This window comes from Aspergillus sclerotioniger (assembly GCF_003184525.1).
Source record: "Aspergillus sclerotioniger CBS 115572 chromosome Unknown BO94scaffold_26, whole genome shotgun sequence".
Taxonomy (NCBI): domain Eukaryota; kingdom Fungi; phylum Ascomycota; class Eurotiomycetes; order Eurotiales; family Aspergillaceae; genus Aspergillus; species Aspergillus sclerotioniger.
In genome coordinates, this window is record NW_020291016.1 from 548,693 (window position 1) to 575,881 (window position 27,189).

Sequence of the window (27,189 nt, forward strand, 5' to 3'; positions counted from 1 at the left end):
GTAATGTTAAGACACGTTCCAGATAGTGTGATCCATAGAAATAGAATAGACAAATAATACAAGCTTCAGGGACGCTGGAATGATGTAAAGAAAAGCCAATGAAAACCATATTCTAGACCGAAGACATAAAGCATACCATCGTAGGATTGGTTACATCCACCAGGTCACATGATGTGCTCGGCGGTTGTCGCTCGATCGGCGGAGCCTCGCCACTTCGAGCTCTTGACTCACCAACGATGTCTTGAAACACACCCCAGACAGATGTACAAGCCCGCCCCTCCTAGACCCAAGAAAACTAATATTGTTCGATCGCGCAACGGCTGTAAGAGCTGTCGCGAAAGGAAAACCAAGGTTTGTCAGCCGCCTTCACAGAGTAGAGTCCCGAAGCTAACCTAAGCCCAGTGCGATGAGCAGAGGCCAATATGTGGAACCTGCAAACGACTTGGTAAAATCTGCGAAACCATTCGACCGGAGATCAAGTTTCGCATGGTAGCAGGTCCGAGCGCAAACGGTAAACCATGCTCTCCAACGCCATCCCAAGAACTGCAGTCGCAGGTCACTTCGGAACAAAACTCTCTCAGCCGCACGTTCGGAAACCTTGACCTTATCAAGTCTCTGCAGCACGTTGAAAGGGATATCTTCTACTCTACCTACTGGGAGGACTCATGCCTGCCAGCGTTGCACCCTCTCTTCCACTGGACCTCCCGCCTTGCCGGTGAGCACCCCATCCTGAGCGATGCGATCTTGGCACTGTCCTCTTGCAATCTTAGTCGCCAGCATGCCGAACGGAGGACATTATCAACTAGTTCCATGGGGTCATATAGTCCGAGTCTTGTCCACCAAACAAGAAGTCAGCTGTACTACTCTTCGGCTATCAAAAGATTTACCGCTCTGAACCAGTTTGATTACCAATCCAATGCCACAATGGTTCTAGCCGTTCTCATTCTTTTCGCATACGTTGAGTCCTCCATGGGCAACTTTCATGGCTTTAATTGCCACGTGGACGGACTGACACGATTGCTAACTGAGCTCCCCGAGTCTTCTGGGGACGCAATGATGAACGCCCTTCTTACTTCTTGGATGCAGGTTCGATATGTTGTCTGGTGGGCGCGTGCCTACTTTAGCTCTATTGATGTACACCAGCAGCTTCCATCGATTTCTCTTCCAAGGTCATTAACAGGAGGCTGTAACTCGATCCAAGAACGAAGAGTGACCGGGTTGAGTATCATGTGTGAATCACATCGAATCAACTCCCAGACCATACTCCGGCATTGGAGTCATGGCCTGGGATCTAAAGACCCTCATCAGGATGGCCATCAGGTGAACGACGAGGAATATACGACGTATTGCTTGCTCCTGAGCGAACAAAGTAAGAGGCTCGATGACTGGCTCGCGAGTCTTCCTCCCTCAGAGCAACCAATCTACACGGACGTGGTGCATAACAGCGAATCCGACGACTCGAATCCTCCTATACACTTCCAAACACACGATGCAGCACTCAACTTTGCATACTATGTCGTGGCACGCATCATGCAAGGCACAGGAATCCTGCGCAACTTACACACCAAAGACCCCAAGACCCTTGACCATGAATGTCGTGAGGAGGAGCCCTGGGTTCGGATATTGCTTCAGATTGCAAAAGGGGCAGACATGCACACCTCACTCTCCAGAAACAATTACACAATCGGTTTCTCCGGGCTACTCCTAGCTGGACTCCTACGATGTCAGAGTCTTCCACTTGGGCTGGAGATTCAAAGCTGGTTGCAGAAGTTACAAGACCTCCAACCCACCGAAGAGGGGGCTTTTCCGGTGTATCAAAGCCTAGGTGTGGCTAAAGCTATCAACCAACAAAAGATGATAGGCCGAGACATATTTGCCGTTACGCAGCCATTGGATGACGGGGGCGGGACCCCTAAGGTCACGGCATATAACAGTCAGTCGATTGATAATTTGGTCTTCTATGGGAAATGTCGCCTCTCTGGCTGCCTTTTCGTGGACTGTGTTAGTATTGATGGTTCCGATGGAATGGGATGATGTTTCATCTTAGTATGAGTACCGAGGAGTTTAAATCTACGCTGCGATGTTTGTTTTTCCCGCAACCGACCAACTCGTTTCCCACGACCCATTATCAACACCAACTAGCTCCAAGTTATCGATTGAAACACGAGCAGCACCTACACGGTTAATGAACCAGCTACTCTTTCCTTGCCATATACGAGCATCAAGACCAGCCTTAGTCCTCTAATCATCCCTCACAACTACACAAAACCTCTTACATTCCTGCGTCTATGAACATGACATATTACCCAATGACATTGAATCCGCTATATAGTATTAAGTGTAAACCAAGAGTCTGGCCAGCTATTTCACCCTGCACCCTGCTACTCCCTTCGTCTTTTTCTTCCTTTCTTACTTTTTTTTAGAGAAATGTATCATCATATTCACATGGGTAAATGGTCTTCCTCCCTCTGTTCACTAAATCTTCCTCACAGCAAGTTTTCGGCGATATCATGAGGCGTACTCTTAATAGATTGTGTATGTGTGAGAGAGGTTACTAAGAATTACCAACTAACATCCATCCATCCCTCATCACCGCGCCCTGGAAGTGAAGGTTGGATTGGGTCAAAATTGGACAGGATCCAATTTATTCTACACAATATGATCTTTACTTTATTTGGACTTGCGGTGTGATAGACAGATGGGATAATGAAGCTATGCTAGTGAGGTCATGATGGTGATTGACTCCCGAGTTGATATTGGATTATATTATTTCTACAAAAGAACTAAGATACGATACCAATATTTGGGTTATCCTCTCGAACCACGTTCTATATATCATCCTAGGGAGTCGAGGATATCCCCAGTGCTCCTAATGCACCTTGGATCCTGTCAGTATGCCACAACTCGTACGAATTTAATAAAAAGGATTGAACTCACGAGTCAATCCCATATCATCCCCGAAGATCCGTTGCTTCACCTCCGGTCCACACATTATGTCCCCTGTTTTGCTGTCATATGCGGCTCCAAATGCTCCGATTACTAGTTTTAGATTGGCTTTTGGTGGCTTTGCGTGGGCTTGTGCTTGCTCTATAGAGAAGGATGGTTTTCCTGCGTCTGAATCTTCCTTAGCGACGAGCATCTGGGCGATGTTGGTTGCGGCTATCTTGCCCATTCTGATGGCGCCGGGGGCCAGGCGGATTCCGGAAGTGGAGATTACATCGCCGACGGCGAAGTGAGAAGTTGAGTTGGAGATATTTGAGGAGAATTGGGTGCTGTGGTTTGAGATTACTCATTAGTTTTGTGTCAGGGTGGGTGTTGGGGGCTTTGAGGGAAACAGGTGGCTTGTATGTACGTTGGGAGAACTTTCACGAAGCCTTTCTCGTCTAGTGCTTCAGTGGGTAGGAAGTCGGTGATCGGTGCTGCGGATGAGGTGGCCCAGATGACTTCGTCGGCTGAGATGGTGGGCCCGTTCTGGAGGGTTATTGTCTTTGGAGAGTTGTCGTCTTGGGTCACTTCGAGGACACGATTGCTAAGGAGGACATTCACTCCACCACTTTGGATGACTTTGTAGACTTGATCGCGGAATTCGATGGATACGGGCTCGGAGGACAAAAGTGAGGGGCGCGAGTGTATTAAGGTCACGTCCTTGGAGGGATAGCTGTGTTTGATTTCTGCAGCCATTTCGATCCCAACTGCACCTAAAGGAAACTTAGTCCCTTGTATGGTCTTCTTTCTTCTTCCAGGGAAGTGCACTGACCTCCCCCGATGATAACAATGGAATTACACGTCTGCAGGTAGTCGATATACCTCGCAGCTTGGGTGGCGTATTCTGCCTTGTTTGTTGCCGTTGGAACAGTAGGCCACGAACGCCGGAGCCCCGTAGCAACGACAAGATAATCATAATCAAGGGATCTTTGTTGCGGCTGTTCTGAGTCTGTGGACAAATAGAGCAATGACTTTGCCCCTGGATCCGCTCTCACGGCGGTTCCTTTGACAACCGAAACGCCACCTTTCTTCAGCTCGGGTATCTCGTCCCACGTACGCCATGGCTTGCTGATATAGCCTTTTGAAGTGTGTGCCATTGGCGTTTCGACGGCATGGTCTCCAACTGGTGTTAACGAGGCAGCAGAACAAAGATGGAGATGGTAGACTTACAGAAACCGTCTCGGGGGTCTAGAATGGTAATTCTGGGTTTATTCTGCGGAGCTCGTGGTGGAGGTAGGCTCTGGGCTCTAAACCCGCCTCTTCCATGTCGTTCTGGGAGACCACCTTTGCCATCCCGTTTAAGAGAATGTTTGAATGTCCCGTCGCAGATCCGTAGAAGGTTCAGCGCCGTGGAGAGGCCAGCATATGCTCCCCCAAGAATGACGACGTGTTGGTCGTGAAAAGCTCTAGATACTAGTGGTGGTGTCATATCAATGAATTAAATAAGGATCTTGTCGGGTGGAGGTCAATTGGTATAGACTGTAGAATCCCAGCCACAGGAATCGAGCTATGAGACCGAACGAGACTTGTAGAGACCCTGAAACTGAAATAACTCCTACCTCCTCAATACTGACACCTTGGCATCGTGCTCAAACTTATATAGTCCTGGATGGGCAGACCGTGATGTTTGGAAGCACCTTGCTTTCGGTCGGAGTATGCCTCGGGGTTTTAGCTCGGAGTTTCCCTTTCAGGAAGTCGGGTATATCTTCCCGGTGCTCCAACACGAAAGGCCATCACTGTCTCTCCTAGATTATCACTATTCCTTCCCCACACCCAAACCATCTTTTGTTGCATGATTTCTCAGCGTCAGCAGCACATGCTGTTGCCAAATTATACCGCAGTTCTCAATGCGTTGTTCGTCGCCTGATGGGAGATATTGGGGTCTAGAAACTCTAATGTTTTCGGGATTGGGGCGTCCCTGGTGAAAATTGGCGAATATAGGGAGACATCTGGTCCATACTGCATGGATACCTATGTGTTTTCTTCTCGCCACGGATGCACTAATAAGCAAATCTCAATGAGTTAGCCTAGGCAGTAAGAAGTCATAAAGGGTAAAACAAAACACAGACCAGCCATCTTTGGTGTCCTCACCCGCGGTTTACTCCCACGCCACCCAAAAGGCTGTTTGGATTGAGTGCGACTTTGGTTTGTATAGCAGCTTGGACTGTATACTCAGTACTGTATTCGGGGGTCTGCCGTAGGTGGTGCCATGGCGAGGGTCCCAGCGAAGCCAAATCGTTTATACCCGGTGCCTATCATTCGCCACGATGGGTTGAGAGCGGTCTAGAGAAAGTCAATGCTATGTTCCGTGGCGTAACGAATGTACATATAGCCGATGGCACCATGGGACAAGACCATCGCCGCATCTCAATGGGCTCTGAGGAGTTGAGTTCGTAAAAGCGGGGACGCCTTGTCGGTCACGGGATGTGGCCAAAACACCCCGACAGGGTCATGACTTTGGCTACGTTCTAATTCGCTCACTCTGTCTGCGGGGTCCCCGCGTAGACCCAGCATTCATATGCAAGTGTCATTTTAGAAGGTCTAGGTGAGTCTACTAAGGCGCATGCGCATGATTCTAAAAATCACAGTTTGATCTGGAAAAGATGATAGAAATCTGTATTCAAACAATACATCAAGAGTCATCGCTGAAGTTCGACAAATGCATAACTATGTACATCAATGCTTCATATCACCGTCATGGTGACTATTTTTACAGCTTCTGGTTGGCCTTGTTGTAGCGCTCGAAGGAGGAGACGGGAGGAGCAGTGTTGGGGTTGCGGTGGTGCTTCTTCAGAGCCATGGTGACGTTGTACTCAAGGTCGAGCGAGGCCTTGGGGTCATCGGTCTTGGGCTTGAAGTCAACAACCAGATCGTCCTTGACGGCGAAGACGGAGTCGATGTCGAGGTGAGGGTCGTCGCTGGGGTAGATCTGGTTGATGACGGTGGCGTAGTCGGGGTGGGTGATCATGAGGTGGATGTGGGCAGGACGCATGGGAGAGCGGTCCATGATGTTGAGGAGCACACCAGCAGGGCCGTCGGTGGGCAGAGAGTAAGGAGTGGGGTGGTAGCAGTACCAGTAGAACTCGCCCTTCTCGTTGGAGCGGAACTTGCCGCGAAGGTTGTTCTCACTCTGGCTGGGATCTTGGAAGTCGTACTGGCCGTTGGCGGATGCCTGCCAGATGTCGAGAACGGCACCAACGATGGGCTTGCCGGTCTCCATGTCCTTGAGGACGCCGTGCATGTAGGTGACCTTGCCGTTGGGGTTGGGATCCTGGATAATGCTGGCGCCAAGGTCGCGGAAGGGAGCATTGGGCGACCAGAAGGGTCCGAGAATGACGTTGGACGTGGGGGACAGGCCCTGCTCGGTGATAATCTTGTTGGCGATCTCATCGACGAGGCTATTAAAGAATAGTTAGCTTTTGGCGTTTGTGCGGTTTGTTGTTGTGTGGGGAACTCACGATTCAAGACCGATAACGTCGCAGATACGGTGGCATTCGTTGCGGATGGGGGTGCTGATCTTTCCGATGGAGTTGATGAATTCAACACCCATCATCCACTCGGCGGAAGTGAGCTCGACCTCACGAGCGAAGTCGTGAATGTGTCTGATCAGGGCGCCCAGGACCACACGAGCGCGCTCGGGGGTCTTGGGTCCCATGGAGTTGACCACATAGGGGGTGAAGTTGGGGTCGTATTGGAAGCTGGAAGACATTGTGACGGTATTTATATGTGGGTGAGGGGAGAGAGGAATAGTGGTCAAGGAGATGTTGGAGGAGATGGATGATACAGAAGGAAGATGAAAAAGGAAACAGAACGAGGTCCGGAGGTCTATATACACGATCCGGATGGTCGTGGCGAGTCTGGATAGAATGGAAGGTGACGGCAAATCGATCGGCTCCAACTCCGTGTGGGGGCATTGCGGCGGTACCAACCATCCCAAGTTACCGTTGCCACATGCCGACGGGCTTGATGGATTGCATGATCGATGTTTCAGTTCTCGTAGGTCTTCGTTTGAACAGCCGAGAGACGGCAGGCCGTAATGGCCTTGCCGAATAAGCAGGATTACCTGCATATCAAAATCAATTATCGACTGTGATATCGAGCTGCATTGCTGGGGGGAATCCCGGGGATGCTCTTACCCGCGGGTAAGTCCTCTCTGGGGACAGCCGCGCTGGGCTCTCTCCGCCTTCCTATCCGAGCCTCAAACCGTTCGTAATTTGTTTTTCCGCTGCTTGCCGGCCGCAGCCCTGCAGTGGGATTGTCTGATCTACCCCTGTTCTAATGATTCTATACACACTATGTTCGTCCTGTGAACCAATAAGGAAGCTTGGGGTAGTAAGCATACCCCAAGAACTTCTGAGCATTTTTGTACCTACTGCCATGGCCTTGACCGCCTTCACATTCATTTTTATCTTCGGCGGCAGAACCATCCAGCTATTCGTTTAAGACCTGCACATCAGCGCTTTTTGGACACAGAGCATCAGAATCCTCACCAAAACAGACGTTGAAGCCATCCTACTTGCATCCTAGGAATTCTACCGGCAAGGCGACGGTCGGCAACGCGGGGGCGGGGGCGGGGTGACTGCCGGGGTGGAAAAACAATAACAGGCAGCCTTTCCCTGACTGGACAGCGGTGTATTTTCCTTGACCTTTTAGTGATGTGTGATTGGTGCGCACCCTTTCCGGGCTCGAAGCCGATCAGAGCCCGGCATCCGACCCACGACTCCGTTGCCGCGGTGCACGTGCCACTCGGGGTGTGACAAGCGGGGCGGCATACCGATTGCCCCGGAAAGCAAGCAAACTCCACGTTTACCACAGCCATCCCAGTAGTTAGCTGTAGGTGTCAGACTCCGGTTGACTCTTTCACATCATATGATTGTGGGCTCTCCGGAGTTGTTTCACCCTTTTCCTCTCAGGGCCGGCAGTTACACCCTGATCGAGTGTGCCGTAAAGCATGGTGAATCAAACACTATCCAAAGACGCCATTGTCATCCTATACCTGAGCACACCTTCATATTCTAATATTCTAATACCCATCTGCTCATGGTGGTCTCAGTATGCTACTTAGTATAGGTTATTGGAACCTGGGGAACCCCGGTTGTCGCCGAATAAGTTTGGTGTCCAGACTGTTGTGGGGTCAAGCTCACTCTTCGCCGCCTTATGGCATCCTATCTGACAGCATAGCTTGACAGAAGGCAAGATATCCCGAGTCATGTAGCACTCATTCATTGGGTGGCCTTACCCACCACATTATGGATCAATGATTGCCACGTGCGGCACGACCATGGCCTGTGGGCCATACATTTCCGACCACTACCTCACAGTAAAGGATAGGAGAAACATAAAGTGGAGAGGCTAAATGGACTTCCAGCCATGGACGACATAATGAGGGTTTGTAGGATTTAAGGTTCCGGTTCTTAAAATACCCTCCGCCATCGGGGGCGATGTGGTAGTGGGAAGTGTACGCTGGGCCGACCCAGTTTCTTCCCCAGACCTTTTGGCACACGGACACATCTCCGTCATGCATTAGATCTTCCTTGCATGCCAACCTTTGCCTTGGCTGGCCACGTTTCCAATGCCCTGGGCACCAAACAGAGGCTAGTACGGTCCAGACTGGTGTCTAAATTCTCCTGAACTATTCCTTCTCTGTCTTAGTCCTACCCCAGCCCGGGAAACAGTGGACTTCCTGCAGATAAGGGTGTAGCACGAGTTTTGCCTTGATTTTACATTCGCTGGGAGACCTTGAACATGTATCTCGGACTTATATTCCGACAAAAGTCCAACCACATTGTCACCGTTCCACTATGTCATTTTGTGTGGACTATCGTTACTATTCTTGATTGGAGAATCACTTTCAATTGGGCTACATGTGCCCTTTGTATACTGTGAGGCTCAGGATATGCCATGTAAGCAGAACCTGACCGTGTGTGCTTTAATACCGTTCCTCGATAAGGATACCTGGTTCTGCTATTTAGATCCCCGAGTGGATACAAGCCATAGCCCCTTTTGTATCTTTTCTATCGTTCCTTTCTTTCTTTTTATCCTACCTTTTATATTTCTATCATTTTTTCTTGTTATTATTATTTAATTATCTTTTTTCTCTTCCTTCTATTGGAAAAACGGAAGCAACATAGACTTACAAGGTAATAAATATGTATATCTCGCCCGGTTTATTTGCAAAGTGCAACCCACAACGAACCCCTGTTAGAGCAAGAATTGAAACAGCAAAAGATACCAAATCACTCAGTATTGGAATACTGTGAGCAATAAGTATCTTCTAGACCATACCTTTCAACTTGCACTGAGTGTATGACGGCGGGCTTGATATTTTATGCCTCAGGCATCAATATATAGGGATGCTGTGCACATTGATGCTACGCCAAATGTTAATCAACAAGCGACGATCTGAAGTTTGATCGGCCCAAGCATTTGTTACGATTCAAACATATCTGGCCACTGTATCTCCCCAATTATGAACCTTGCTTCAATCCACGGTCATCCCTTGCATTGATGCAAGGGCGTCACCGATCGCTTGGATCAAGGTTCCTCCGAGAAGCCGAATGTGCCCGGCGCGGCAGTTGGGCTATCCGAGGATGCCCGGATCCAGCTAGCTCGGTAGTTGAGGCCCTGCAGCATCCGTCGATCTCATTTCGTTTGTCTCCGCCGGCCTCACTTGTGTCCGAGCTGACGACTGCGGCTCGCACGAGCGGATATCACAATTGGCTCCATCAAGGCGAGATAGCCTCGTCCACATGGCTATTGAATAGGCAAAGTCTATCCTCTCGGTGAACAAATTCAAAACCGCCTCCACGCTGATGATTCGCAGGGGGTAGTCGATGACGCCGATCGTGGCCTCGAACGGACAGCTTCTCCGCAATCGGCAGGGGCGTCACTCCACTCCTCCCCGGATTCCACTGGCACGCTGCCTGCTGGCTTCCAATGATGAGAACCAACCACAGTCCCGTCGAAATAATGAGACATCACTGCGATAGTGACCGTCACCAGTCGACTCGATCGATCATCAACCTCTCTCCACCATGCCCTCATGCGCGCCCCAGATAGTCGTCGATCCCCCGCTTGGAGGAGGCGATCCAGCACAACCCCAACATATCGCGATGCCCTCATATCCTATTTAGCTGGGTCGTCCCAGCCCTAGCATGGCCTCTACTCCAATACCACTGCCCTTGATATCTCTCCGACCGTCTCAACAGCAACAATGCCCCCATCAACCGACAGCGAGGAAAAAGCCACTCCCGCCCAACCAACCCTCACAAATACCTCCACAATCACCCCCAATGAAAGGGGCTTCCATTTCGACTTCGGGCCTCTTGCCCATGTCAATACTGCGGAAACCACCTTCCCCGCCTTCGCGGGTGAGCTCCAACCGGGCCTATGGAAGCCCCCGAAGCAGCGCAAGTTCGCCAATCCCGCACCCCTAGGGCTGTGTGGGTTCGCCTTGACAACCTTCCTCCTGGGTACAATCAACATGCAGACTCTGGGCATCACTGCTCCGAACATGATTGTGGCTCCCGCATTCGCATATGGAGGTTTAGTCCAGCTTCTCGCGGGGATGTGGTACGTACTACACACACACACCAGACAAGCCAAACCCACCACTAACCCTATTTTGTACCCAGGGAAATGGCTCTCGGAAATACCTTTGGTGCCACCGCTCTCTCCTCCTACGGCGGGTTCTGGATCTCTCTATCTATCGTCTTCACACCTGGCGGCTTCAACATTCAAGCCGCGTACGAGAAAGCCGATGGTGGTAGTTTGGGCATGTTCTACGATGCCTTTGGCTTATTCCTCATGGTAACCCCCTTCCATTTCCCCACAGAAACAACAATCAACTAACAGTAAGAAAACAGGGCTGGTTCATATTCACCTTCCTCCTCGTCCTCTGCACACTTAAATCCACCGTCGTCTTCTGCGGTCTCTTCATGGTCGTCGACATCGCCCTTCTCCTCTTAGCAATCGGCTACCTCCACCGCAACGGAACAGATATCCCCAACGCAAAGGCCATCAAAGCAGGCGGACTGTTCGCGTTACTCGGCGCCTTCGGCGCCTGGTATGTAGCTCTCGCGGGTATCGCCGACGACAGTAATAGCTTCTTCATCGTGCCGGTGTTCCACTTCCCCTGGTCGGAGAAGGGGAGGGCCTCGAGACGGATGAAATCGGAGACGGAGGGGAGTGTTTAACCTGGATTTCGGGGTTGAGGTTGGGACTAGATTCAGGATGTGTGATGGATTTAATGATGGGAATGGGGAGTTTCTCTAGGTTAGGTTTACCTTCGTTTACGTTTGCGTCGGTTGGGTAATTGGATGGAACTGTTTCGCTCCTACTTAGTCTGCACGTAATTATCCGAATAATACCTTTTGATATATCGGCATACCCTATACCTCACTTCCATACTTACCTGCCCTCTACATTCTAAGCAGTCTGTCAAAAAAGTAGACCAAAAGCCACATCTGGATGCTGGCCAGTCCTTCTATATCAATCAACATATACTACTACTAGTACTAGTCCAGCTATTGATGGCGCGATCCCTCGAGAAAAGATTGTTCCAAATGAATATCTTTCTCCAATGACTAATGAGGCGACAAGCAGAGGAGTGTGAAAGGGGGGTATCCCCGGTAGTACCAAGGTAGCAGCTAGCGGAGGGAGATGGGCTGGAACTAGAGAAAGAGAAAATGGAGAGTTTAAATGAGACAGAGGAAGGGGGGGGGGGGGGGGGGGTTAAAGAGAAATAAAACAAGCTGGTAGCATAGACTAGGAGAGAGACGGTCAAATATCCGACCACAAAAGCAAAACCCAAACGAGATATTCAGACAACGTCGAGTGTCATAACATGACCTCCTCATAAATCCACAAACACCGCAAATCGACCATACCCGGAAATAAGTCGGTAGCCGCCGCCACACCGGCCTCTCATAATACGCGTCTAACTGCCGTATTTCCCTCGCAGTTAGTTTTGCACGGCCCGTTACCAAATTCGCAGTGGCGGGGTCACGCCACGGTGTGTGATGAATGAGCTTGTATGTGATGGTTGCGATGATGATGAAGATTGGTCCGATGGGGTAGGAGAAGAAGTTGTAGAGGGAGAAATTGGTTCCATACTGTGATTATTAGCATAGATGAGGGAGAGGAAGAGAGGGGAAGTTTACCGGAGCTATGCCTAGATAGATGAGGGAAATTACTGGGGCAAGGGGCCAGTGGAATGATTCCTATCCGTAGGGGCGGGAGAGCACGGTGCTGTTTTGGGCTTTGATGGCGAAGTGGAATCGCCTAGGGGTGATGGTGATGATGGCCCAGTTGGTGAAGATGGAGGCCCTGGTGATGGCGATGAGCCAGTTGAGGACTTTGAGGCCATTGGCTGGGTGGGGGATTTGGTAAGTAGGGTGAGTGAAGGGGGTGTTGGGGGAAGGGGGGAGGGGTACCGCTTAAGCTCATGTATGTCAGGACTGTGGCTGTGATGGCGGTGATGGTGAGGGCCCATCGTGGGCGACCCTTTTCGTCGACCTTGGCTAGGAATGAGGGTAATAGGTTTTGAAGGGCCATGGTGCGGAGGATGGGAGAGGGAAGGAAGATGCATTCAAGAGCAATGGCTAGGATGCCGATGATTAAGCAGGAATACCCTTCATTCCTGCGTCTACTAGTGCAATGACGAAGGGGTAGGTGGTCGTCCTTGGAGGAGATATTATTGATTGTGTTAACTTGACACTAACACCCTGAGCTCGCTGAACCTATTCAGGACTCGAGTCCATGGAACGTTTGGCATACTGGGAAAGCCTTGGGCGTGCCATACTCTCCGGACGGCTCCAAGGGCGACGGTAGAGATCTGGATTCCTGTGGGCAGGCCAGACCGTTCCAGACAATTGGCCAACTCCTGCCTGAGATGCGGGTGTAAGCCTTCGCACCCCGCAATAAATCCCGGTCAGCACATGTTCGATGATCGATCGCCCCACATCTCTCTCTGTTTGCCGTACTCATAAAGGTGTTGGATGGTCTACTGAACATAAGGCTGCAGTACTGCGGCATTTACGTCTCTTATGCATCGGTAAAAGTATATGATTAGGGCCATGTGGACTGCCTGAACAAGAGGGTATGGGACGCACTGCCTCTGGGGTTCAAGTGCTGGTCCGAGAGAAAGGCCGCGGTGAGTCTGACATTGTCAGTCACAGACATGATTTTCCAAATTCTTGATCTTGGTCGCAAATGTTCCATAGCCATTAGCTTGCTGTCGAGCATTATCTTGTAGTCTTTGTACCTCGCCAGCCATGTGTGTCGCCTGGAAGATTACCTCGAGCAAGGATTGCGGGATGGAGTAAATAACCTCCAAAGCGGACCCTCCAACATTCTGACATAATTCTGAGTCATACGGGAGGGTAGTGACACCAGTAAGTCGCGAAGAAAGTCCAAGCAGCTGGTCTTATGTACAAGGCGCGCGGAATGCAGAAAGGTCGCCCGGCTTATTGACAGCGCTTTGCGGTGGTTCATCGTCGAAGCAAGAACGCTCTGTCAATACGCGAAGACAGATGAATACTATCAAGCATGCGCACTTTGTATGAGCGGGCAGCTTTTTGTAGTTCATGAAATTCGATGATGGCCTCAATGTCTCGCAGGTAGTATGCTGAGTTTCTCATCCTTCCACTGACCACTCAAGCAGGAGCTGAATTATTACCAACGGTTCGTGCCTGGGCAGACTATATGTCGGGAGAAACTTACGGAAATCGTGACCATGTTGAATAATGCCATCAGAATGTCTTTATAATTGTCCGTTGATGGTTGTGCCGATGACAAGGTCTTGCAGCGAGGATTTCAGTTGCTCCATGGCCCTCCCACGGTAGAGGTCACCGAGCGCATGCCAATCTCTGTTCACTGGCGCTCCAGAATCGAATAGACCATCTAGGCTGAAAGCGCTCATGGCCAAGATTACAAAGAGAAGGGATACTCTGGCATTGGTAGAATTCTCCTAATTCCTCATATTCCAATTCAATATTAACAGTAAAAATCTTACTATAAGTGAAATAATACGATTGATATCATTGAATACTCCCTTAAACACGAATCAGTATAGCTGTTTATTGTGACAGCAGCTAAATTCACTGTTACATCGTTTATTCTGTTTAATTGAATGTAAGTATACCGTATATCATAGAATGTTATAGAATACGGGGCTATCTGTCATTTTTTGGGATCTGTTACCATTACGGAACGTCATGGCAGAATGACACAATATCGACCAAGATAAATTGTCAGTTCGTTCCCCTCATCCTATTTCCTCAGTTCCATTCTGCATCAGTCGTTGCTTGCAGAAAAAACGATCATCAGCCTTTTCAGCCTTCTTAAAGCCTCGACTATTACGCGGTGGCAATAGAAGCCATGTCTACCGTTCAGCAAATCTTTTCGGACCCCGAGAGGGGTGCGCTGGTTGCTAGGATTGCAGCTGCAGTAGTCGCCCAACAGCCAGCACCAAACCCCCCAACCTTGCACACTGCATGGGCATGCATGTGGCTATCCAATATTGTGAAGCTAAGAGAAATAGCAGCCAAGGATGATCAAGGCATCTATAGCCATATGCGAATAACCGAGGATTTCGGCATCGTCCAGAAATGTTGGTTATTCTTAGTTACTTCACATATATAAAGCTAACCATTGCTGTTTGATCTATCTAGGGGCACAGCGGGAACGGGAACGGCCTTCAGGGTCGATAGCTTCATCAACTTTGACGTCACCCGCACGTTATACAACAACATCACCATCCGACCAGCGTTCCTCGCCGGCGAACGAACTGAGTATCGCTCTGGCTCGGACGGCGCTGAGGGTCAATATATCAACGGATAAAGAGGAAGGAGATACGGGTCCAGGAAGGATACAGCGTCCACCCCGACGACACCAGTTGCCACCGGGAAGAAGCGACGCGGAGACAATCTTGAGTCCTCCCGCCGCAAGAAGATGCGGAGTTTCTCTGCAGTGAAGCATGTTAGTCTTCCAGCAGCTGCAAAAACTTTGGGGCATACTGACTTTTGTTTCCTATCTAGTGTCGGCTCCGAGACAGGATGTGTGTAGTCACAAAGGATAGGGAAGAAAATTGTGATGTAGCCCATTTGTTCCCTGTGTATATGCAGGAGAGCGAGAGTCCGGTCACAAAAACCTTCTGGGAGGGATTAGAGAGATTTTGGACGAATGATCAAGTACTGCGCTGGAAGTCAGCGCTTTCGGACGAGACTGGCGGAACTGAGCGACTCGAAAATCTTGTTTGTTTTGCCCCCACGGTGCACAGATACCACAGTAGAGGATATTTCGCGCTGGAATTCCTTGCGAAAGATCCCGGCAACACCTGGCTGCGGCTGAAGTTAGTATGGCTCCAGCCACAGAAGCCGTTTGGACATTTTCCCCTGGAGCGTGTTCCGGAGCTCCCCGAAGATCTTAATCTCCCTGCACTTGGTTTTGGGCTCATGGACATCAAAACCCAAAGGCCTATATTCTCGGGTCACATAATCGAACTAAAGACACCAGACCCCATTAAACTTCCCCTTCCAGATACAAGGATTCTGGAACTACAGTGGTTAATGAATCTCGTCACTCCTATCAGTGGAGCTGCGGAGCCCGAGGAGCTCGACGAAGATACTGATAACGATAATAGGACTAGGTCGGACCCTTCCAAATTTCCTGTGAGCTCGTCAAGCATAATGAATGAGTCCATATCATCGCCAACCACATCATTGTCTGGGCCGACCAATGATCATCCCAAAACCCCCACGACCATGACCACTAATGTGGAAGACTCGGAGACCCTAATTGACCAGGAAGAGGACACATTTGTGGCTTGAATAACCATTATGATATATTAGATACTCACCAGTTTGATTTGTATGCTTCTAAGGTTTTCAATCTCTAAAATATCTTAATGAAGATTACTTGCTTTTATTCATATCATCACGAACTTCCCCTATGCGGAGACAGCCAATGCAGAGGTGCAGCCATACCTCGATGCTGACAAGCCTTGGAATGTAAGTAGATGGGTTGTGGCAGCTTCAGAGCTCGCCCGCTAAGAAATTCAGGGTGATCTCTTTCCCCCAGAAACCCGTCGCTGTGCCAATCTCGCGGGGCGCAGCCAGACGGCCCGAGAAAACTGGCTGATTGACCCGCTCATCCGCACTTTGACGGCCCATTTTGTGGATAAAACCACCACCAACTTCTACGGGGAGACCAAACACACGTACACAAGTGAGGCCATTTGTTCCATCGCAATAACATTCGACATCGGCCCCGGAGCCAAGGCACAGCGACTTCACCGAGACGATAAGAACTTTCATGTTGATCATGAAGATCAGCGAGCTACCGGGTATCGGGTTGGGTCGGATGTGATGATGGCCTTCATGGTTCCCGGGGTGAAGACCACGGTCGAGAATGGCGCCACCATCGCCATCCCCGGCAGCCACCTCTGGGGATCCGACCGGGTGCCCAAGGTTGACGAAGCAGTGGCGGCGGAGATGGATCCGACTGAGTGTTGGGTGATGCTTGGAGGACTGTACCATGTGGGCGGGGCAAATGTCACACAAAGCGAACGACGGGCGGTACATGGCATGTTCTTCACGCGCGGGTTTCATCGACAGGAGGAAAACATCTATCTTGCGAATACCGCTGCCGAGGTGTTTTCTTGGTCTCCTGTAGCCCAGAAAGTAATGGGATACGAGCTGTCTAGTCCGAACATCGGGTTTGTCAATTTCCAGACACCGTTGCAGTATCTGCGGGGAGAGGGGGTCGGCGACGCTTTCGGGGACTTTGACCCTTCGCAGGAGAAGCCAAATGGAGAAACACCGTGACACGACTGATTACTTGTCTTGGTGCTGCTCAGTGTACCAGCCGCCTGACTTGGGCCTAGCTAGGCCAGCCTTCATCATAACCTTATAACCATCTGCTTTGTTACTTGTGGATCGTGTTGATCTGAGCCCCCTTCGAAAGGCCTCTGCCTCATGATAATAGACGGTAGGTGACTGGTAGGATTAAACATCCGAGATGATGTAGTGAGCAGAGGTGGAGAGTTGGTTGGAACTCTCATCACAGACCTAGTCAGCCTAAACCATGTGATTGAGATCAGACCTTTACGTTTGTCCTTAAGGAAGGAGGGCATACCCACCGACAGACTAACTTTCAGAGTCTCCACTCCGGGGCGAGACACATGGGCCGGGCTAACCGGGTTCAAAATCCGGATTTTGTAAAGCAGTGTTCGCATCATAAATTGAGTGGCTGTTATAGGTCGTCCGAGTTCCAGCAAATATTCTTACCATGCCCACAGTTCTTCGCAGTTTAGCCAGTCGCAGCAGCCTTGTAGAGCCAACCATTGATGACGGCATTCGGGGTCGGAACGAGCCGTACAAGACCGGTTCCAACGTGCAACGGGTGATGCAACGGGCGAACGGAAGACGTACAGAACTTGCACATGGAAGGATTCTAGCCTCGATGGGGATCAGCCGAGAACCACGTATCCATTACGCATCAGGGCCCAAGCGTTCATTACCGTGGGCGCGGAACCTAGATACGCTTTGGTCTCGCCTTCAAGGAAATTGGACTTTGGCCTTATTAGCGTACTGGTGTTGCCAATCATATGGAAGGTTTCATGGTGATACAATTAAAGGTAGAGACACAGAGCGTCGGTCCGCACGCTGATGCCACTGTTGCAGTGACCGTCGGATATGGTGGCACAGAAAATCTGGTTAGAAGCCCAGGGAAAGCCTCAATTCTGGCGACCCTCCGATCAAGGCTACCTATTGGAAGAAGCATATCGGTAAAGCCATTCGAGTAGCATCGCCTTTTGGGGTCGTCAGGGACGATGGGGTGAGCGTTGGGGCCAGACCGGGTGACAGAAACCGGCCAGGCAGGGCCTTGGAAAGTGGACCCGTCGGACTTTCTTTGAGGAAGTCTGCCGCGCTGAGGGTCACCAGCAGCATGCAGCTGCTTATCCCCACTGGCTATTGCGATGCGAAAGCTTATTACCAAGCCTGGTTGGCCTGTTAACCACGCATGAACCTCCGGATTGCCAGCAGCGGGGAGAGTGCAGGAATTGGCGAATGAGGGATGCAGCCTGTTCTTTCAGGCCATGAAAGATGTTACAGTAGCCTAAAGAAATGCCGGTAACACATCGCTAATGCATGTAGGTATGCTGTGTCCGCGTCACCGTCACAACGAGCCGGTCATCACCAGGACCCCGGAGACCATCCTAACTGGGAAAGACGGCAGAGGAACAAAGAGGCCTCGTTGGTAGGTGGAGAACAACCTCCACTTCGTATCCTGCAGAATGGTGGAGTCGATGCATTGCCGAATGATGAAGAGGGAGTCCGTGGGTAGCCTGGAATCCTGGATACGGGATGGCCCCGCCAAGGCACCTGGACTCCGGGCAGGGCGCCCACGAACTCTATCCATGTATGACAGCCGAGTTACCAACCTTGATGCCCAGGTACTACTCCCGTCCTGGGGGTCAAATCTCCGCATCCACTGAGGTTACTCGTTACAAGAATTTCCCATCCGGGTCCGACATGCGGTCTTGGATGCCTTGCCCCCGATAACCTCCCCCGGAAATAAGGTTCATCCTCGTCCTCCCTAAATTTGTCAGATGCAGCAAGTGCAGCAAGCAGCAGGCCAGCCATTCACCATTGGCCAGTTTGCAGGAGGCAGCGAGCGACTATCAGCGGAGTCAATTCTTCAGCCGGGCGCAAATCAGCGGCAAAGCCGACCGCCCAGGCCAGCAAAAGAACCCATAGTCCGCACGGGCCTGCTCCACTAAAGGGGGGTGTCAATTGGCATCTACCGTATTACCTAGTAGTCTAGTAGGTTTTCATTGCAGGCACTGACCGGGATGTCTGGCGGGATCCAATCCCTCGGGACGCCTCGCAAACTACCGACCAGTTCTATACGGCCACTAGGTACGATCCGTTCCCCGAGCACCTATATCTGCACGCCCCGTCGAGATCCTCACCGTTTGTGATCCTCTTCTCCATGTGTCGCTTTCTTCTCAACCATGGGTGTGATCCAGGGCTTAGTGGCCGGCCTTTCATCGGTCGCTGACTCCCCTACTGCCTTGTGTGCCATTGTGACAGCCGTCTGGTTCGTATACTTCGTCGGGTTGGGAATCTACCGCCTCACTCTGCACCCATTGGCCCAGTTTCCGGGACCGAAGCTCGCCGCCTTTACGTACTGGTATGAAACATACTATGAGGTCTTCAAATCGCCGGGTGGCCAGTTTCTCTTTCAATACCATCGCCTGCATGACAAGTACGGTGAGTGTAGCAGCATCCCCCTCATCGACCACAGGGCAATGAGCTGACAGTGCATCCTCGCCAGGACCCATCATCCGCATCAGTCCCGATGAGATCCATATCCGAGACTCTTCCTTTTTCGAAGAGATATTCTCCAATTCCTTGCCGTGGGATAAGTTGGAACATCTTCAACATCGCTTCAACAACTCCACAGGCACTTTTTCGACCCCCAAGCATGAAGCCCATCGTCCCAGACGCGCCGCCTTGAACCCGTTCTTCTCCAAGCGATCAATTGCCAACGCTAGCCCCATGATGCAGGAGAAGCTCTACAAGCTCTGTGATCGGCTTCGTCGAGAATACAAAGGGACGGGGAAGATCCTGCGTCTCGATTGGCTATGGGGATGCATTGCTGCGGATATCATTGTCCAATACTGTTTTAATGACGGTTACGGGTTCATCGACGCACCGGACTTTCGATCTCCATTTATCCAGGCAATGTTCGATTTGCTAGATGCCGTGCACGTATTTGTCCAGTTCCCTTGGGTGGGCACTATAATCAATGCACTCCCGGAGAAGTTGGTGGAAGCAGTGCAGCCTGGGATGAAGTCGGTTAATCATTACAACAGGGTAGATATCCACCGGTCCTTGGATCTTATAGTTAATGTGATGACCGCTAACCGGCACAGGAAATGGCCACGCAAATCTCCCAAATCCTCACCCAGAAAGCAAACGGCACAACCAAAGAATCCCAACGTAAAACCGTCTTCAACACCCTACTGGAATCAGACCTACCGCCCGAAGAAACAAGTCTATCACGACTTCAACACGAAGCCATCACAGTCATTGGCGCTGGTTTTGAAACCACCCGATACGCTCTCGCAGTCGCCAGCTACCACATTCTTAGCACGCCATCAACATATGAACGCCTACGCAATGAGCTCTTCACGGCGATCCCAGATCCGACCAACTTCCCTCCACTAAGCGAACTCGAAAAACTCCCATACCTAACCGCATGCCTCCAAGAATGTATAGTCCCTCCCCTGCCTCCAGTGCCCCCACAATCCACCAAACACTAATTCACCCGTTCACCAGGCATCCGCCTCTCCTACGGCATAATCCAACGCTCTCCCCGGACCACCGACAAATTCCCCCTCGTCTACAAAACCTGGACCATCCCCCCAGGCAGCATAATCAGCATGGACAACTACTCCGTCTCCCACGACGAAGAAATCTTCCCCGACTCATTCACCTTCAAGCCCGAGCGGTGGCTCAACGATCCCGTCGCGCCTGACGGCCGCAAACTCACCCGCTACCTGGTCTCATTCGGCCGAGGAACCCGCTCCTGTCTGGGTATTAACCTCGCCTACGCGGAAATGTACATTTCGCTCGCGAACGTGTATCGGAACTTCGACTTTGAGTTATTCGAAACAGGCCGCGAGTCGGTCGATGTTTACCGAGATATGTTTCTCCCGCATGCAAAACCGGGAACGGAGGGGGTGAGAGTGAGGGTTTTCTGAGGGTTTCTTTGTTCATCTGGATAGGAGGGTGGTGAGGGGGTATATATTCATGTTTGTTGGTTCGTATATGAGTTGCCCAATTAGCTACTATCAGATTGAGACCGTTTCTCTAACCCAATTTATATATTCATAACCTCAACCTCATCAAATATACGTCCCAACCCCACCCCATTACACAAACATAGGAACACCAAGAAAACCCCGCGAGAAAGAAGGGGTACCTATACAGTCAAACCACACATAATGCTGGTACCCTAACGACCATCCTCCCTCCCCCAATCCCCAACCCCCGGCCCCGACCGGATCCGATGGAATGGAACCGTGCCCATATCCCGCCATATGACCTACCCTACCCTGCGCCACAATCGATAATCACTCTTTTTGCTTCTTTAAACACTAGATAGTACGAACTTTACTATACTTACTTATTTCCCCACCGGGGACATTCCTTTCTCGATACGGAGTGCGGGTGATATCATTATCCGCCAAGAACAAAATACAAACTGTGGGGGAGTTGATATGGTCTTGATAGGGAAGGGTTGGTTGTATATAGATAGATATCAGGTGGTATTGTTTAGGATGTAGGTCTGGGGATATCTGTTTTTGGAATTGTTCGCGTTCTGTGGGGTGATGGGCTTTATCGTCTCATGATAATGGTGAGGATTGGTGTGGTTTTAGTATAGATTGTTGTTGTTGATTATAAAACCAGAAAATCAATGAAGAATAGAAACACCCACATCTGTGACAAGTGAATTCTATCTATAGTGAGTCCGGTGGCTGCGTAATCCCCGTCAATTTATCCCTATAACCAAACCAAGCCCATTAATTAGCAAGCACTCTTTCCAACCCCCTTCCCCCACCCCCCCAACAAAAACCCCAGATCAGAATAAAACTCACCCATTAACCTTCTTCATCCAAGCCCCAAACCCCTCATGATCATAATCCTTCTCACTCCACATATCCTTATGATACACTACCTTCTCCCCCCCACCATCTCCCTCCCCAACATCCTCAAGCCGCAAACTAACAAGACTATCCTCCATTTTGGCAGCCCGTACACCACGGCATGTATACCGCTGTCTCTGCTTCCAAACCAACTCATGCTCCGTCGACGCAGTCACCTCCGTAGCCAACGTCTCCGATTTAGCGAATAGTTTGGGAATACCGTACCATTGGCCTGCGATTTTGTATCTATTTTGATTTATAATCAGCGAGTTGTGCATTAAACAAGAGGAAGGAATGTGCTGGGATTAGGGTATGTATGGTACCGTGTATCGCAATAACTAAACGGATCGTCGTAGATGGCTTTCTCGGAGTAGACCCTCATGTCGTCTTCCGAGGCGCTGCCGCAGTAGAGGGATATGATGTGTTGTTGGATTTCATGTCGGGAGGGGGATATGGGTAGTGAGTGAGATGGGTCGGGGGTGTAGTCGATGGTGTTGGTGTCGGGGTTTTGGGGGAGGGAGGGGTGCGGTTCGTTGGTGCGTTGGGTGGGGGCGGGTGGGGGGTTGTGGTTGGGGGCATGGTTGGTGGTGTGTTGGTTGGTTGGTGATTTGTGTGAGGGTTTGTCAAGGGATTGGGGATCGTATGCAGGGATGGTTGTTGTACGTGGAGGAGGTTTTAGTATGCCCGGGGAAGTGACGTCATGGAGGTGTCAGAGGTGGTTTATGAAGTTAATTGAGTGTGGGTTCCGCCACGGAAGGTTAAATGGTTAGTTAGGCTTTCATGGGGTCATGGAGAGAGTGATAGCTGGGGGAAGGTGTGGAGTTAATGCTCTGCTCTTTGATTTCTGCGGGGTATGCTTCGTATAGGTCTATCATTTATCTATTCATATGCTCTTGCTCTATCACGCAGAACTCTCTTGCGCCATTATATGGGTAGCAACACTACCAGATGCCCGTGGATACTGCATGGAGTATCCAGTAAACCCATTCATTCTCTCATCCATATCATCAACCTTCCCCCAGCCACCTCCACCAGGAGTGTGAATCACACATCGATCACCTGCTTCCATGCGCACCATGTTCTTTGCGCCCATGTTAATCCATCGCCACTGCTCCCCTTTTTCACTCTTCACCCTTCGAACCCAGTAGTTCGCCCCCCGCTCTCCAGGCTCGCCCCCGTTCATCCCATACGGGGCAACGCTCCGTCGTTCGGTGATGACACTGAAGCTAAGTGGTGCCCGACACTCAATATCTCGGACCACCCCGTCGCCGCCCCTGTGCATCCCCTTTCCTCCAGTACCATGGCGGATGGCAAACTCCCGAAGGATAACCGGATACCGTTTCTCCAGACTTTCGGGATCGGTAATCCTTGTGTTGGTCATATGCGTGTGCACCCCGGATGCCCCGGCCCGGGCGGGGGTTCCTCCGGACCCACCACAGATTGTCTCCCCGAATGCATAAGCATATCCGGTGAGCTTTTTCCCTTCGGCATCAGTCCCCCCCTCCCCAAAAAACCCTAGACAGTTCATACAGCCGTGTGACGCCGCAGCTGCGCGGAATGCCTTCAGGATGACATCCACTATACGCTGGGATGTTTGGGTGTTTCCAGCGCAGACTGCCGGTCCGGAGGATGGGTTCAAGAATGTACCTTTGGGAAGGATGACTTCTATCGGGGCAAGGCATCCTTGGTTTAGAGGAATGTCAGTACCGATAAGAAGACGTATGGTGTAGATAATGGCAGAGTGAGTGATGGCTGGGGGTGCGTTGATGTTGCTGAGCAGCTCACAACCAGTCCCAGTAAAGTCAAATTTGGCAGAGCCATCAGGCGAAATTGTGATCGCAAGCTTGATCAGCGAGCCATTATCCATCTGATCTTCCGACAATAGGCGAGGGCCCACCTGGCGGAGCACGGAGCGCAGATATTCTCGCACAGCCCACTCAGCGTTGGATTGGATCGCTTTCATGTACAGTTGAACAACCGGAAGGCTATACTCTTCAATCAGGGCCTGAACTAGAGCCGTGCCCTTGTGGTTTGCAGCCACCTGCGCCTTGAGGTCGGAAATATTGTCCGATACATGTCTACTTCCTGTGCAACCCGGGTACCCGCCGGGACGAAGAAGGATTTGAGTGATACCCTCTTCGTCGAACTTCTCCGCGTGAATCAGCTTAAAGGATCTAATTGCTGCACCCTCCTGCCATAAATCCGTAGAGTTAGGCGGCATGGATGTACCTCCTAAACCTCCTATATCGGTATGGTGTCCGCGGGAAGCCACATAGAACGCGATCTCTGTTCCGGTCTGGTTGAAGACCGGAGTGACCACGGTGATATCTGGCAAGTGAGTGCCGCCTGCCTCCGGGTGGTTGGCCACTAAGACATCTCCCGGAACAAGCTTCCCTTTGTGGAGCTCGTGCTGATACCTGACAGCATAGCTCATGGAACCCAGATGCACCGGCACATGAGGAGCGTTTGCAACCAACCCCCCTGCACGATATTAGCATTATTCATTCTTGACGATACCTCAACATACCATCCGGACCAAACAGTGCGCAGGAAAAATCCAGCCGTTCCTTGATATTCAATGACACGGCGGTTTTCTGCAAAGCACGGCCCATTTGCTCCGCGATACTCATGAAACGTTGTCCGAATACCGATAGCTGAATATTGTCCACGCTTTTAGAATCCCCAAAGAATCCACCTGGCGATGTGGGCCTAATATGTAAGACCACATGGTTGCTCAAAACTTTGGCCTCTGCACCAGGTGCAACCACCAGGGTCTGTGTCTGGTCGATGATAATAGCTGGCCCAGCAATCACGGTGCGTGGGGCCAGTTTATGTAGTAGGAATACAGGTGCACGACACGTTCCCGTCCTGCGGAAATAGACTCTTGTCTGCATCGGATTAGCCTCCGACAGCATTGATGTTCTGCGTCATACCATGTGTTCTGCCGCACGCCATGTTGCGGCGGTGAAAGACGAAGTCTCCAGTTCTTCTTCCACTATCCGCCCATCTGATTTCTCGGCATCTCCGCTAGATCCAATTCCTCGGACACGTACATCGTCCACCAGGATTGGCCTGTCATCGGGGAAAAGGAATGCGAATTCCCGAAGATGCATCTGCTTGAATTCCTCCTTAAAGTCGCGGTCCGGTGGCTCGAGTACCATAATTGCCGTCTCGGTTCCCTGATAGCGCATATTGAGATACCTCTGATATATCATATCGTCCTCTGAGATACCCTGGTCAATTAACTGATCGCACACCTTGCCCTGAAGGAGCAGTAGCCGTTCATCGAGTCTGCTGCGGGATTCATCGCCAAATATCTCGTTGACTGGCCCTTGGGCCTCTTGCACTACGTCCGCAAGCGCCATACCTATTTCCACCTTTAGTCAGCCAGTGATGCCACCACGAGGAAACTGCCACTTACCATATGCAGACAGGATGCTTGAATACTTGTGAATAATAATTGTAGAGATACCCAACTTGCGCGCGACGTCGCATGCATGTTGTCCTCCAGCGCCTCCAAACACACTCAGATTATGGCTTGCTAATTTCTTGGTCAATCTCAAGCCACTACGTCCAATCCATACACGTACCTATATCATATCCCTTCCCTTCCGTTAGCGCTCGTATCGGTCGACACATGGCTTCGTTGGCAACATCAAGGAATCCACAAGCCACCTCTCGCGGACTCATTGAATTGCCTGTGTCGGAGTTGATAGTCGCTGTCAATTCATCGAACTTTCCCCTAACAATGTCGGAATCCAAAGGCTCGTTTTCCGCCTTGCCAAAGATCTTGGGAAAATGCTCCGGAAGTAGCCGTCCAAGGAAGAGATTCGCATCAGTTACTGTCAAGGGCCCGCCTTTCCGATAACATGCAGGGCCAGGATGCGATGAGGCACTCTCTGGGCCCACTGTGAAAAGACCATTTTTCCACGTCAAAATGGAGCCCCCGCCCGCGGCGACCGTGTTGATATCTAACTGCGGGCTTTGGATTGTCACACCAGCAGTGGTGCTCTCAAAAATGTGCTCAAGATGTCCTCCATACCGTGACACATCCGTTGACGTACCCCCCATGTCGAAGCCGACTAAAGGTTTCCTGGTTATCCCATTGTATGTGGTTCGTGCGTAGCCGACGACACCCCCTAGCCTATTAGCACAAACCGATGTGAGTGGTTGTAGGCCTCACCTGCTGGCCCACTCAAGATTCCTTTCAAACCACTAAAGTGGTCATGGCTGACGAGACCACCATCAGACCGCATAAAGTCGCATCTCACGCCATCTAGATTTGAGTCCTCAAAGCCTTGCATAAACCCTGTTAAGTACTTTTTAATCTCCGGGGTCAGGTATGCTTCTGCTGAAGCTGAGCTCCCACGCGGTACCATCTTGATCATATTTGCGGCCACAGTGGATGACAATGATATATGGATGAAGCCCTCCTTCATGGCCATCTGGTATACCCGGCTTTCGTGGTCGGGAAATACATGGGAATGGGCAAAGCAGACAGCCAGCGTATCCACTCCGCTCCTACGGAGGTCCCTAAGAGTGTCACGGACTTGTTCCTCATCAAGTGGTTTCAGGATCCGCACCATATCGCCGCTTGTGCCACGAACAAGAACTCCTGGAATCTCCTTATCACACTTGAAGATACCATCGACATCTTCATCAAATCCCTCAATGGTCACCCTAGCGTCGATTTCACGAACCTCATCGTACAACACAGCCGGCTTGACGATGTCGAGGTCGAAGAGTCGTGGTCGACACTGGTATCCGATGTCCAAGAGATCGCGAAATCCCTTTGTCACTAGAAATGCGTGCCGTGTGCCCTTTCGCTCAAGTAGTGCATTTGTAGCGACGGTTGTGCCCATGCGGATGAATTCGATATCTCCCTTCGGAAGAGGGATGCCGCGCGGAATCTCCTTGCCGTAGTAGATGGAAAGCACACGCCTGATGCCTTGATTTGTTAGCTATTCTTGTCATTCCACCCGTGGTGACAGTTCGGTACCTTCTATAGGGGCATCGCTATAATTGGATGGGTCGACCGAAAGTAGTTTTAGGACAATCTCTGGATGCCCCGGCAGGCAAGCCCAGACATCGGTGAAGGTACCTCCTCGGTCTGTTTCGAGGCAATTGTCAATTAGTAATGTGTGCGCGGAAGAATGGATCCGAGGATACGAACCGATCGCGATTTTGATTTTGCCTGTACTGGGCTCCATGGTGGTGAATGTTGTTGACCGGATGCGTCGAGCAATTTTATCTGGAGCTGCAGGGGGTAGCTTTTTATGAACCAAGTCGGCCGGTCCGCCGGAAACCATCGCGTCCATCGCTCTGAGGTGGCTCTGTGGTGAGGCAGGTCGAAACGAAAGTGGGAGGGATTCTAGACGACCTCCCTCCAGCCTAGTCCTCCGTACTGGGACTAGGGTGAGGGGAAGATCCTCAGGCCGTCACGCCAGAGCCCGCGGCCCAGCCGATGAAGCAACCAACATCCTTCC

The 27,189-nt window shown here is 50.8% G+C and overlaps 10 protein-coding genes across 10 annotated transcripts; 5 read left to right on the forward strand and 5 right to left on the reverse strand.

The window, feature by feature from the left end:
* Positions 1 to 261: 261 nt before the first annotated feature.
* On the forward strand, positions 262 to 2,034 carry BO94DRAFT_559182 (Zn(II)2Cys6 transcription factor domain-containing protein; the record flags this gene model as incomplete). The annotated part of the gene is made up of 2 exons (XM_025614049.1): positions 262 to 351; positions 403 to 2,034. 2 exons carry the CDS (start codon positions 262 to 264, stop codon positions 2,032 to 2,034), a joined length of 1,722 nt encoding a protein of 573 aa, XP_025464506.1.
* A 669-nt stretch (positions 2,035 to 2,703) lies between these two features.
* On the reverse strand, positions 2,704 to 4,697 carry BO94DRAFT_196763 (NAD(P)/FAD-dependent oxidoreductase). The gene is made up of 5 exons (XM_025606076.1): positions 4,156 to 4,697; positions 3,758 to 4,102; positions 3,353 to 3,698; positions 2,938 to 3,272; positions 2,704 to 2,878 (listed from the first exon to the last, which is right to left on the reverse strand). The coding sequence occupies exons 1-5, from the start codon at positions 4,412 to 4,414 to the stop codon at positions 2,841 to 2,843; spliced, it is 1,323 nt and encodes a 440-aa protein (XP_025464507.1). The 5' UTR covers positions 4,415 to 4,697; the 3' UTR covers positions 2,704 to 2,840.
* An 882-nt stretch (positions 4,698 to 5,579) lies between these two features.
* BO94DRAFT_523221 (putative catechol dioxygenase) lies at positions 5,580 to 6,976 on the reverse strand. The gene is made up of 2 exons (XM_025610207.1): positions 6,444 to 6,976; positions 5,580 to 6,383 (listed from the first exon to the last, which is right to left on the reverse strand). Exons 1-2 carry the CDS (start codon positions 6,692 to 6,694, stop codon positions 5,696 to 5,698), a joined length of 939 nt encoding a protein of 312 aa, XP_025464508.1. The 5' UTR covers positions 6,695 to 6,976; the 3' UTR covers positions 5,580 to 5,695.
* A 3,222-nt stretch (positions 6,977 to 10,198) lies between these two features.
* Positions 10,199 to 11,180, forward strand: BO94DRAFT_473226 (acetate uptake transporter family protein; the record flags this gene model as incomplete). The annotated part of the gene is made up of 3 exons (XM_025608468.1): positions 10,199 to 10,557; positions 10,620 to 10,794; positions 10,851 to 11,180. 3 exons carry the CDS (start codon positions 10,199 to 10,201, stop codon positions 11,178 to 11,180), a joined length of 864 nt encoding a protein of 287 aa, XP_025464509.1.
* A 900-nt stretch (positions 11,181 to 12,080) lies between these two features.
* On the reverse strand, positions 12,081 to 12,540 carry BO94DRAFT_626915 (uncharacterized protein; the record flags this gene model as incomplete). The annotated part of the gene is made up of 3 exons (XM_025617381.1): positions 12,081 to 12,098; positions 12,147 to 12,355; positions 12,420 to 12,540. 2 exons carry the CDS (start codon positions 12,538 to 12,540, stop codon positions 12,207 to 12,209), a joined length of 270 nt encoding a protein of 89 aa, XP_025464510.1. The 3' UTR covers positions 12,081 to 12,098; positions 12,147 to 12,206.
* Positions 12,541 to 14,841: 2,301 nt separating this feature from the next.
* On the forward strand, positions 14,842 to 15,917 carry BO94DRAFT_196827 (HNH endonuclease signature motif containing protein). Its single transcript, XM_025606077.1, has 2 exons — positions 14,842 to 14,964; positions 15,024 to 15,917. The coding sequence occupies exons 1-2, from the start codon at positions 14,938 to 14,940 to the stop codon at positions 15,813 to 15,815; spliced, it is 819 nt and encodes a 272-aa protein (XP_025464511.1). The 5' UTR covers positions 14,842 to 14,937; the 3' UTR covers positions 15,816 to 15,917.
* BO94DRAFT_473040 (phytanoyl-CoA dioxygenase family protein) lies at positions 15,918 to 16,811 on the forward strand (the record flags this gene model as incomplete). Its single annotated transcript, XM_025608462.1, has 2 exons — positions 15,918 to 15,995; positions 16,047 to 16,811. Coding segments are annotated over 2 exons (843 nt in total), but the record flags the coding sequence as incomplete, so codon positions are not given.
* A 2,102-nt stretch (positions 16,812 to 18,913) lies between these two features.
* BO94DRAFT_538184 (cytochrome P450) lies at positions 18,914 to 20,934 on the forward strand. Its single transcript, XM_025612438.1, has 4 exons — positions 18,914 to 19,262; positions 19,327 to 19,868; positions 19,928 to 20,267; positions 20,334 to 20,934. Exons 1-4 carry the CDS (start codon positions 19,004 to 19,006, stop codon positions 20,756 to 20,758), a joined length of 1,566 nt encoding a protein of 521 aa, XP_025464513.1. The 5' UTR covers positions 18,914 to 19,003; the 3' UTR covers positions 20,759 to 20,934.
* Positions 20,935 to 21,178: 244 nt separating this feature from the next.
* BO94DRAFT_604649 (uncharacterized protein) lies at positions 21,179 to 22,259 on the reverse strand (the record flags this gene model as incomplete). The annotated part of the gene is made up of 3 exons (XM_025616464.1): positions 21,179 to 21,560; positions 21,656 to 21,949; positions 22,027 to 22,259. Coding segments are annotated over 3 exons (570 nt in total), but the record flags the coding sequence as incomplete, so codon positions are not given.
* A 345-nt stretch (positions 22,260 to 22,604) lies between these two features.
* BO94DRAFT_577647 (uncharacterized protein) lies at positions 22,605 to 27,031 on the reverse strand (the record flags this gene model as incomplete). The annotated part of the gene is made up of 8 exons (XM_025615183.1): positions 26,877 to 27,031; positions 26,703 to 26,813; positions 25,887 to 26,651; positions 25,294 to 25,842; positions 25,125 to 25,244; positions 24,637 to 25,070; positions 24,231 to 24,591; positions 22,605 to 24,184 (listed from the first exon to the last, which is right to left on the reverse strand). Exons 1-8 carry the CDS (start codon positions 27,019 to 27,021, stop codon positions 22,605 to 22,607), a joined length of 4,065 nt encoding a protein of 1,354 aa, XP_025464515.1. The 5' UTR covers positions 27,022 to 27,031.
* Between the last annotated feature and the right edge of the window lie 158 nt (positions 27,032 to 27,189).